General features: G+C 40.2%; 2 protein-coding genes across 2 annotated transcripts in view; one reads left to right on the top strand and one right to left on the bottom strand.

Moving 5' to 3' along the window:
* The window catches only part of LOC309503416 (uncharacterized protein), a 166,689-nt gene that overhangs the window by 51,480 nt on the left and 102,622 nt on the right, over positions 1-12,587 (bottom strand). The window lies entirely within an intron of this gene.
* Positions 1-12,587, top strand: part of LOC309503386 (bactericidal permeability-increasing protein-like) — a 45,058-nt gene that overhangs the window by 2,815 nt on the left and 29,656 nt on the right. Inside the window, exon 2 of the mRNA XM_082176197.1 lies at positions 11,489-11,598. Within this exon, the coding sequence (XP_082032323.1) occupies positions 11,502-11,598 (97 nt within the window). The 5' untranslated portion in view covers positions 11,489-11,501. The remainder of the gene's footprint in view (positions 1-11,488; positions 11,599-12,587) is intronic.

Genomic DNA, 12,587 nt, shown 5'->3' with positions numbered 1-12,587 from the left:
TGAAGATACAGATTACTGTTCACATCGTCAGAGAGTGAAGATACAGATTACTGTTCACATCGTCAGAGAGTGAAGACACAGATTACTGTTCACATCGCCAGAGAGTGAAGATACAGATTACTGTTCACATCGCCAGAGAGTGAAGATACAGATTACTGTTCACGTCGCCAGAGAGTGAAGATACAGATTACTGTTCACGTCGCCAGAGAGTGAAGATACAGATTACTGTTCACATCGTCAGAGAGTGAAGATACAGATTACTGTTCACATCGTCAGAGAATGAAGACACAGATTACTGTTCACGTCGTCAGAGAATGAAGATACAGATTACTGTTCACATCGTCAGAGAGTAAAGATACAGATTACTGTTCACATCGTCAGAGAGTGAAGATACAGATTACTGTTCACGTCGTCAGAGAGTGAAGATACAGATTACTGTTCACGTCGTCAGAGAGTGAAGATACAGATTACTGTTCACGTCTTCAGAGAATGAAGACACAGATTACTGTTCACATCGTCAGAGAATGAAGTTACTGTTCACATCGTCAGAGAGTGAAGATACAGATTACTGTTCACATCGCCAGAGAATGAAGACACAGATTACTGTTCACATCGTCAGAGAATGAAGTTACTGTTCACATCGTCAGAGAGTGAAGATACAGATTACTGTTCACATCGTCAGAGAGTGAAGATACAGATTACTGTTCACATCGTCAGAGAGTGAAGATACAGATTACTGTTCACATCGTCAGAGAGTGAAGACACAGATTACTGTTCACATCGCCAGAGAGTGAAGATACAGATTACTGTTCACATCGCCAGAGAGTGAAGATACAGATTACTGTTCACGTCGCCAGAGAGTGAAGATACAGATTACTGTTCACGTCGCCAGAGAGTGAAGATACAGATTACTGTTCACATCGTCAGAGAGTGAAGATACAGATTACTGTTCACGTCGTCAGAGAATGAAGATACAGATTACTGTTCACGTCGTCAGAGAATGAAGATACAGATTACTGTTCACATCGTCAGAGAGTAAAGATACAGATTACTGTTCACATCGTCAGAGAGTGAAGATACAGATTACTGTTCACGTCGTCAGAGAGTGAAGATACAGATTACTGTTCACGTCGTCAGAGAGTGAAGATACAGATTACTGTTCACGTCGTCAGAGAATGAAGACACAGATTACTGTTCACATCGTCAGAGAATGAAGTTACTGTTCACATCGTCAGAGAGTGAAGATACAGATTACTGTTCACATCGCCAGAGAATGAAGACACAGATTACTGTTCACATCGTCAGAGAGTGAAGATACAGATTACTGTTCACATCGTCAGAGAGTGAAGACACAGATTACTGTTCACGTCGTCAGAGAGTGAAGATACAGATTACTGTTCAGGTCGTCAGAGAGTGAAGACACAGATTACTGTTCACATCGCCAGAGAGTGAAGACACAGATTACTGTTCACGTCGCCAGAGAGTGAAGATACAGATTACTGTTCACGTCGCCAGAGAGTGAAGATACAGATTACTGTTCACATCGCCAGAGAGTGAAGATACAGATTACTGTTCACGTCGCCAGAGAGTGAAGATACAGATTACTGTTCACGTCGCCAGAGAGTGAAGATACAGATTACTGTTCACATCGCCAGAGAGTGAAGATACAGATTACTGTTCACGTCGTCAGAGAGTGAAGATACAGATTACTGTTCACGTCGTCAGAGAGTGAAGATACAGATTACTGTTCACGTCGTCAGAGAGTGAAGATACAGATTACTGTTCAGGTCGTCAGAGAGTGAAGACACAGATTACTGTTCACATCGCCAGAGAGTGAAGATACAGATAACTGTTCACATCGTCAGAGAATGAAGATACAGATTACTGTTCACATCGTCAGGGAGTGAAGATACAGATTACTGTTCACGTCGTCAGAGAGTGAAGATACAGATTACTGTTCAGGTCGTCAGAGAGTGAAGACACAGATTACTGTTCAGGTCGTCAGAGAGTGAAGACACAGATTACTGTTCACATCGCCAGAGAGTGAAGATACAGATTACTGTTCACATCGCCAGAGAGTGAAGATACAGATTACTGTTCACATCGCCAGAGAGTGAAGATACAGATTACTGTTCACATCGTCAGAGAGTGAAGATACAGATTACTGTTCACATCGCCAGAGAGAGAAGACACAGATTACTGTTCACATCGCCAGAGAGTGAAGATACAGATTACTGTTCACATCGTCAGAGAGTGAAGATACAGATTACTGTTCACATCGTCAGAGAGTGAAGATACAGATTACTGTTCACATCGTCAGAGAGTGAAGATACAGATTACTGTTCACATCGTCAGAGAGTGAAGACACAGATTACTGTTCACATCGCCAGAGAGTGAAGATACAGATTACTGTTCACATCGCCAGAGAGTGAAGATACAGATTACTGTTCACGTCGCCAGAGAGTGAAGATACAGATTACTGTTCACGTCGCCAGAGAGTGAAGATACAGATTACTGTTCACATCGTCAGAGAGTGAAGATACAGATTACTGTTCACGTCGTCAGAGAATGAAGATACAGATTACTGTTCACGTCGTCAGAGAATGAAGATACAGATTACTGTTCACATCGTCAGAGAGTAAAGATACAGATTACTGTTCACATCGTCAGAAAGTGAAGATACAGATTACTGTTCACGTCGTCAGAGAGTGAAGATACAGATTACTGTTCACGTCGTCAGAGAGTGAAGATACAGATTACTGTTCACGTCGTCAGAGAATGAAGACACAGATTACTGTTCACATCGTCAGAGAATGAAGTTACTGTTCACATCGTCAGAGAGTGAAGATACAGATTACTGTTCACATCGCCAGAGAATGAAGACACAGATTACTGTTCACATCGTCAGAGAATGAAGTTACTGTTCACATCGTCAGAGAGTGAAGATACAGATTACTGTTCACATCGTCAGAGAGTGAAGATACAGATTACTGTTCACATCGCCAGAGAATGAAGATACAGATTACTGTTCACGTCGTCAGAGAAAGAAGTTACTGTTCACATCGTCAGAGAGTGAAGATACAGATTACTGTTCACATCGTCAGAGAATGAAGATACAGATTACTGTTCACATTGTCAGAGAATGAAGATACAGATTACTGTTCACATCGTCAGAGAGTGAAGATACAGATTACTGTTCACATCGCCAGAGAATGAAGATACAGATTACTGTTCACGTCGTCAGAGAATGAAGTTACTGTTCACATCGTCAGAGAGTGAAGATACAGATTACTGTTCACATCGCCAGAGAATGAAGATACAGATTACTGTTCACATCGTCAGAGAGTGAAGATACAGATTACTGTTCACATCGCCAGAGAATGAAGATACAGATTACTGTTCACGTCGTCAGAGAATGAAGTTACTGTTCACATCGTCAGAGAGTGAAGATACAGATTACTGTTCACATCGTCAGAGAATGAAGATACAGATTACTGTTCACATCGCCAGAGAGTGAAGATACAGATTACTGTTCACATCGTCAGAGAGTGAAGATACAGATTACTGTTCACGTCGTCAGAGAATGAAGATACAGATTACTGTTCACATCGTCAGAGAATGAAGATACAGATTACTGTTCACGTCGTCAGAGAATGAAGATACAGATTACTGTTCACGTCGTCAGAGAATGAAGTTACTGTTCACATCGTCAGAGAGTGAAGATACAGATTACTGTTCACATCGTCAGAGAGTGAAGATACAGATTACTGTTCACATCGTCAGAGAATGAAGATACAGATTACTGTTCACATCGTCAGAGAATGAAGTTACTGTTCACATCGTCAGAGAGTGAAGATACAGATTACTGTTCACATCGCCAGAGAATGAAGACACAGATTACTGTTCACATCGTCAGAGAGTGAAGATACAGATTACTGTTCACATCGTCAGAGAGTGAAGACACAGATTACTGTTCACGTCGTCAGAGAGTGAAGATACAGATTACTGTTCAGGTCGTCAGAGAGTGAAGACACAGATTACTGTTCACATCGCCAGAGAGTGAAGACACAGATTACTGTTCACGTCGCCAGAGAGTGAAGATACAGATTACTGTTCACGTCGCCAGAGAGTGAAGATACAGATTACTGTTCACATCGCCAGAGAGTGAAGATACAGATTACTGTTCACGTCGCCAGAGAGTGAAGATACAGATTACTGTTCACGTCGCCAGAGAGTGAAGATACAGATTACTGTTCACGTCGCCAGAGAGTGAAGATACAGATTACTGTTCACGTCGTCAGAGAGTGAAGATACAGATTACTGTTCACGTCGTCAGAGAGTGAAGATACAGATTACTGTTCAGGTCGTCAGAGAGTGAAGACACAGATTACTGTTCACATCGCCAGAGAGTGAAGATACAGATTACTGTTCACATCGTCAGAGAATGAAGATACAGATTACTGTTCACATCGTCAGGGAGTGAAGATACAGATTACTGTTCACGTCGTCAGAGAGTGAAGATACAGATTACTGTTCAGGTCGTCAGAGAGTGAAGATACAGATTACTGTTCAGGTCGTCAGAGAGTGAAGACACAGATTACTGTTCAGGTCGTCAGAGAGTGAAGACACAGATTACTGTTCACATCGCCAGAGAGTGAAGATACAGATTACTGTTCACATCGCCAGAGAGTGAAGATACAGATTACTGTTCACATCGCCAGAGAGTGAAGATACAGATTACTGTTCACATCGTCAGAGAGTGAAGATACAGATTACTGTTCACATCGCCAGAGAGAGAAGACACAGATTACTGTTCACATCGCCAGAGAGTGAAGATACAGATTACTGTTCACATCGTCAGAGAGTGAAGATACAGATTACTGTTCACATCGTCAGAGAGTGAAGATACAGATTACTGTTCACATCGTCAGAGAGTGAAGATACAGATTACTGTTCACATCGTCAGAGAGTGAAGACACAGATTACTGTTCACATCGCCAGAGAGTGAAGATACAGATTACTGTTCACATCGCCAGAGAGTGAAGATACAGATTACTGTTCACGTCGCCAGAGAGTGAAGATACAGATTACTGTTCACGTCGCCAGAGAGTGAAGATACAGATTACTGTTCACATCGTCAGAGAGTGAAGATACAGATTACTGTTCACGTCGTCAGAGAATGAAGATACAGATTACTGTTCACGTCGTCAGAGAATGAAGATACAGATTACTGTTCACATCGTCAGAGAGTAAAGATACAGATTACTGTTCACATCGTCAGAGAGTGAAGATACAGATTACTGTTCACGTCGTCAGAGAGTGAAGATACAGATTACTGTTCACGTCGTCAGAGAGTGAAGATACAGATTACTGTTCACGTCGTCAGAGAATGAAGACACAGATTACTGTTCACATCGTCAGAGAATGAAGTTACTGTTCACATCGTCAGAGAGTGAAGATACAGATTACTGTTCACATCGCCAGAGAATGAAGACACAGATTACTGTTCACATCGTCAGAGAATGAAGTTACTGTTCACATCGTCAGAGAGTGAAGATACAGATTACTGTTCACATCGTCAGAGAGTGAAGATACAGATTACTGTTCACATCGCCAGAGAATGAAGATACAGATTACTGTTCACGTCGTCAGAGAATGAAGTTACTGTTCACATCGTCAGAGAGTGAAGATACAGATTACTGTTCACATCGTCAGAGAATGAAGATACAGATTACTGTTCACATTGTCAGAGAATGAAGATACAGATTACTGTTCACATCGTCAGAGAGTGAAGATACAGATTACTGTTCACATCGCCAGAGAATGAAGATACAGATTACTGTTCACGTCGTCAGAGAATGAAGTTACTGTTCACATCGTCAGAGAGTGAAGATACAGATTACTGTTCACATCGCCAGAGAATGAAGATACAGATTACTGTTCACATCGTCAGAGAGTGAAGATACAGATTACTGTTCACATCGCCAGAGAATGAAGATACAGATTACTGTTCACGTCGTCAGAGAATGAAGTTACTGTTCACATCGTCAGAGAGTGAAGATACAGATTACTGTTCACATCGTCAGAGAATGAAGATACAGATTACTGTTCACATCGCCAGAGAGTGAAGATACAGATTACTGTTCACATCGTCAGAGAGTGAAGATACAGATTACTGTTCACGTCGTCAGAGAATGAAGATACAGATTACTGTTCACATCGTCAGAGAATGAAGATACAGATTACTGTTCACGTCGTCAGAGAATGAAGATACAGATTACTGTTCACGTCGTCAGAGAATGAAGTTACTGTTCACATCGTCAGAGAGTGAAGATACAGATTACTGTTCACATCGTCAGAGAGTGAAGATACAGATTACTGTTCACATCGTCAGAGAATGAAGATACAGATTACTGTTCACATCGTCAGAGAGTGAAGATACAGATTACTGTTCACGTCGTCAGAGAATGAAGATACAGATTACTGTTCACATCGCCAGAGAGTGAAGATACAGATTACTGTTCACATCGTCAGAGAGTGAAGATACAGATTACTGTTCACATCGTCAGAGAATGAAGATACAGATTACTGTTCACATCGTCAGAGAATGAAGTTACTGTTCACATCGTCAGAGAGTGAAGATACAGATTACTGTTCACATCGCCAGAGAATGAAGACACAGATTACTGTTCACATCGTCAGAGAGTGAAGATACAGATTACTGTTCACATCGTCAGAGAGTGAAGACACAGATTACTGTTCACGTCGTCAGAGAGTGAAGATACAGATTACTGTTCAGGTCGTCAGAGAGTGAAGACACAGATTACTGTTCACATCGCCAGAGAGTGAAGACACAGATTACTGTTCACGTCGCCAGAGAGTGAAGATACAGATTACTGTTCACGTCGCCAGAGAGTGAAGATACAGATTACTGTTCACGTCGCCAGAGAGTGAAGATACAGATTACTGTTCACATCGCCAGAGAGTGAAGATACAGATTACTGTTCACGTCGTCAGAGAGTGAAGATACAGATTACTGTTCACGTCGTCAGAGAGTGAAGATACAGATTACTGTTCACGTCGTCAGAGAGTGAAGATACAGATTACTGTTCAGGTCGTCAGAGAGTGAAGACACAGATTACTGTTCACATCGCCAGAGAGTGAAGATACAGATTACTGTTCACATCGTCAGAGAATGAAGATACAGATTACTGTTCACATCGTCAGGGAGTGAAGATACAGATTACTGTTCACGTCGTCAGAGAGTGAAGATACAGATTACTGTTCAGGTCGTCAGAGAGTGAAGATACAGATTACTGTTCAGGTCGTCAGAGAGTGAAGACACAGATTACTGTTCAGGTCGTCAGAGAGTGAAGACACAGATTACTGTTCACATCGCCAGAGAGTGAAGATACAGATTACTGTTCACATCGCCAGAGAGTGAAGATACAGATTACTGTTCACATCGCCAGAGAGTGAAGATACAGATTACTGTTCACATCGCCAGAGAGTGAAGATACAGATTACTGTTCACATCGTCAGAGAGTGAAGATACAGATTACTGTTCACATCGCCAGAGAGAGAAGACACAGATTACTGTTCACATCGCCAGAGAGTGAAGATACAGATTACTGTTCACATCGTCAGAGAGTGAAGATACAGATTACTGTTCACATCGTCAGAGAGTGAAGATACAGATTACTGTTCACGTCGCCAGAGAGTGAAGATACAGATTACTGTTCACGTCGCCAGAGAGTGAAGATACAGATTACTGTTCACATCGTCAGAGAGTGAAGATACAGATTACTGTTCACGTCGTCAGAGAATGAAGATACAGATTACTGTTCACGTCGTCAGAGAATGAAGATACAGATTACTGTTCACATCGTCAGAGAGTAAAGATACAGATTACTGTTCACATCGCCAGAGAGTGAAGATACAGATTACTGTTCACATCGTCAGAGAGTGAAGATACAGATTACTGTTCACGTCGTCAGAGAGTGAAGATACAGATTACTGTTCACGTCGCCAGAGAGTGAAGATACAGATTACTGTTCACGTCGCCAGAGAGTGAAGATACAGATTACTGTTCACATCGTCAGAGAGTGAAGATACAGATTACTGTTCACATCGCCAGAGAGTGAAGATACAGATTACTGTTCACATCGCCAGAGAGTGAAGATACAGATTACTGTTCACATCGCCAGAGAGTGAAGATACAGATTACTGTTCACATCGTCAGAGAGTGAAGATACAGATTACTGTTCACATCGCCAGAGAGAGAAGACACAGATTACTGTTCACATCGCCAGAGAGTGAAGATACAGATTACTGTTCACATCGTCAGAGAGTGAAGATACAGATTACTGTTCACATCGTCAGAGAGTGAAGATACAGATTACTGTTCACGTCGCCAGAGAGTGAAGATACAGATTACTGTTCACGTCGCCAGAGAGTGAAGATACAGATTACTGTTCACGTCGTCAGAGAGTGAAGATACAGATTACTGTTCACGTCGTCAGAGAATGAAGATACAGATTACTGTTCACGTCATCAGAGAATGAAGATACAGATTACTGTTCACATCGTCAGAGAGTAAAGATACAGATTACTGTTCACATTGTCAGAGAGTGAAGATACAGATTACTGTTCACGTCGTCAGAGAGTGAAGATACAGATTACTGTTCACGTCGTCAGAGAGTGAAGATACAGATTACTGTTCACGTCGTCAGAGAGTGAAGATACAGATTACTGTTCACGTCGTCAGAGAATGAAGACACAGATTACTGTTCACATCGTCAGAGAATGAAGTTACTGTTCACATCGTCAGAGAGTGAAGATACAGATTACTGTTCACATCGCCAGAGAATGAAGACACAGATTACTGTTCACATCGTCAGAGAATGAAGTTACTGTTCACATCGTCAGAGAGTGAAGATACAGATTACTGTTCACATCGTCAGAGAGTGAAGATACAGATTACTGTTCACATCGCCAGAGAATGAAGATACAGATTACTGTTCACGTCGTCAGAGAATGAAGTTACTGTTCACATCGTCAGAGAGTGAAGATACAGATTACTGTTCACATCGTCAGAGAATGAAGATACAGATTACTGTTCACATTGTCAGAGAATGAAGATACAGATTACTGTTCACATCGTCAGAGAGTGAAGATACAGATTACTGTTCACATCGCCAGAGAATGAAGATACAGATTACTGTTCACGTCGTCAGAGAATGAAGTTACTGTTCACATCGTCAGAGAGTGAAGATACAGATTACTGTTCACATCGCCAGAGAATGAAGATACAGATTACTGTTCACATCGTCAGAGAGTGAAGATACAGATTACTGTTCACATCGCCAGAGAATGAAGATACAGATTACTGTTCACGTCGTCAGAGAATGAAGTTACTGTTCACATCGTCAGAGAGTGAAGATACAGATTACTGTTCACATCGTCAGAGAATGAAGATACAGATTACTGTTCACATCGCCAGAGAGTGAAGATACAGATTACTGTTCACATCGTCAGAGAGTGAAGATACAGATTACTGTTCACGTCGTCAGAGAATGAAGATACAGATTACTGTTCACATCGTCAGAGAATGAAGATACAGATTACTGTTCACGTCGTCAGAGAATGAAGATACAGATTACTGTTCACGTCGTCAGAGAATGAAGATACAGATTACTGTTCACATCGTCAGAGAGTGAAGATACAGATTACTGTTCACATCGTCAGAGAATGAAGATACAGATTACTGTTCACGTCGTCAGAGAATGAAGATACAGATTACTGTTCACATCGTCAGAGAGTGAAGATACAGATTACTGTTCACATCGTCAGAGAGTGAAGATACAGATTACTGTTCACATCGTCAGAGAATGAAGATACAGATTACTGTTCACATCGTCAGAGAGTGAAGATACAGATTACTGTTCACGTCGTCAGAGAATGAAGATACAGATTACTGTTCACATCGCCAGAGAGTGAAGATACAGATTACTGTTCACGTCGTCAGAGAATGAAGATACAGATTACTGTTCACGTCGTCAGAGAATGAAGATACAGATTACTGTTCACGTCGCCAGAGAGTGAAGATACAGATTACTGTTCACATCGTCAGAGAGTGAAGATACAGATTACTGTTCACGTCGTCAGAGAGTGAAGATACAGATTACTGTTCACATCGTCAGAGAGTGAAGATACAGATTACTGTTCACGTCGTCAGAGAATGAAGATACAGATTACTGTTCACGTCGTCAGAGAATGAAGATACAGATTACTGTTCAGGTCGTCAGAGAATGAAGATACAGATTACTGTTCACGTCGTCAGAGAATGAAGATACAGATTACTGTTCACGTCGTCAGAGAATGAAGATATCAAACCCCTGCCATGCATGCCTATGCACTGACTTGGTTAAAATTGAATAGCAGTGTTAATGGCAATAATTGTTATTGCTTTAGGATAGAAGTATGGCAAGCTGTGGTCATAAACACTGCTATAGGTGTGTCTGAGCAGAGTCCTCAAATAAGCAAATGTGTTTTGGTCTTAGTATCACTTCTCTAATGTCTAAAAACCATTTATGGCGTATAAATGGCATGAGAAATAACATTCGTGGTATAGAGATCGTGTTGCAGCGAATAGAGAGAATCCCCTCTTGTGTGTCTGACCTGTTGTTACAGGTATGTTAGCCTGTTATTGTTACAGGAATGGTTACTGAGTTAACCTGAGCCTGTTATTGTTACAGGAATGGTTACTAAGTTAACCTGCAAAGTCTTTTTGATACAAGGACAGTTTTCAGCTATATAGCTGACTTGACCTAGTCTGCTACAGTGGCATAACAGATTAACAGCAGAGTATATCATTGTACTTATTCTGTAATTTTCTGTTTCTGTGTTCATACTATCATATGTGGAAAGGGGGTCCTCGGAATGTTTTTAAACACTCTTGGGTGGGTCATGAGTTGCAAAAGGTTGAGAACCCCTGCTCTAAGCAAATGTGTTTTGGTCTTAGTATCAGTTCTCTATCATTTAAGGAAGTGACTGATGCAGCTGAACTGAGGGATCATGACTGACATTTGATATAAACTTCTGGTAAAGCAGATCATTTGTGGAATGCAAAAATAAAACATACACTCTTTTAGCAATACAAAGGTCAAGGGCTCCATTTACACACATACTGATAAATGTCCACTGAAAGCAGTGTCGAAACATGTACATAAGATTTTTTATCATAATACAATTGATGTGATGTTTGGTTAAATTATATTTTCATCTTGACCAAAATAAAATAAAAAATAAAAATAAAAACGGTGTGTGTGAGAATTAACACCAAAATTCGAACTAAATGTACACTCAGTAATTGCAATAATACATTGATGTACCAGATGTGATACTTTTTTTAGCTTTGCAGTGTAAATGCTTGTCAAAAGTTAAAAGACAGGTTAATCTCATGAGTTATGCATTTTGTCTTACACAGCAGGAGTTGAAGGATGCAGCTGGTAATTTATTTCCTGATGATAGTAACATACACACATGCAGATTATCCTGCATTAAAAGCTCTTCTGTCAGAGAAGGGTCTCAGAGATGGTAAGTTTTCACTGCATTGATCTGAAATTATATCTAACAACATTCTTTATTGTGAGTTAGACATGATAGCTACTGTCCATCAGGGACGTGCTCAGTGGTTGTTTTCTTTAAAATATTATACATTTATCCACTTATTCCTTTCATATATAACCTTTTCCCTCGGAAATCAAAATTTTAAGTAAACGGAAAACTTATTTCATGTCACCAAAACAGGATGACATCTGTGAATGTTAATCATAAATGTTTCTAGGCTGGCAGTAGTAGGACATAAACACCAGCCACTGGCACATGCAGTGATAAAAGTGTTGAAAACTGGGCTTAAAGGCACAATATGTAATATTTTTGGATTACTATATCCAAAAACCACTAGAACAATCTTATATATTTTGTTGACTTGTGTGCTTGCATTATCCCAAATGTTCCCGTTTAAATACAGATAAATCATTGTTGTATAGCTCAACACTGTTAGTCTTATTGTTTGAATCTCTTGTTTTATTAAGAAATCAGAAAAAATATATATATTTTGTCAAATGGCAAACATAGCATTATCAGAAATAGCTTTATTTGTAGTAATAGTAAAAACAGCATTTTCTCCACCATACAATGTTTAAAAATTAATTATAACAGATAGGCATAATAAAAACTAGGGCTGTTGATTTAACGTGTTCATTTAATTCATTAGTTACGGGAAAAATTAACGTGTTAAACTTATTAATGCATTTAACACACCCTCCTGCCCCAGATCAGACTTACGTAGTTCATCTTACATTTCATACAGTTTATTGGTGATGAACATGGTAACAACATACTGTGTGATCGATCCTATAAAACAGTTATTTACTCTTAACATTCAAGATATCAGGGCAAAAATGCCCTTGTATGAGTTTTTGTCTCATATTTATATCGTATATGACATAGTTAATCAACATCGCACAATTTTGTCAATGAAAATTTTACCTATGATGCCAGAATCTGCGGCTTTGAACAAA

This window comes from Leuciscus leuciscus, assembly GCF_965113295.1.
Source record: "Leuciscus leuciscus genome assembly, chromosome: 7".
In the NCBI taxonomy this organism is placed as follows: domain Eukaryota; kingdom Metazoa; phylum Chordata; class Actinopteri; order Cypriniformes; family Leuciscidae; genus Leuciscus; species Leuciscus leuciscus.
This window is presented reverse-complemented; position numbering and strand designations above follow the sequence as displayed.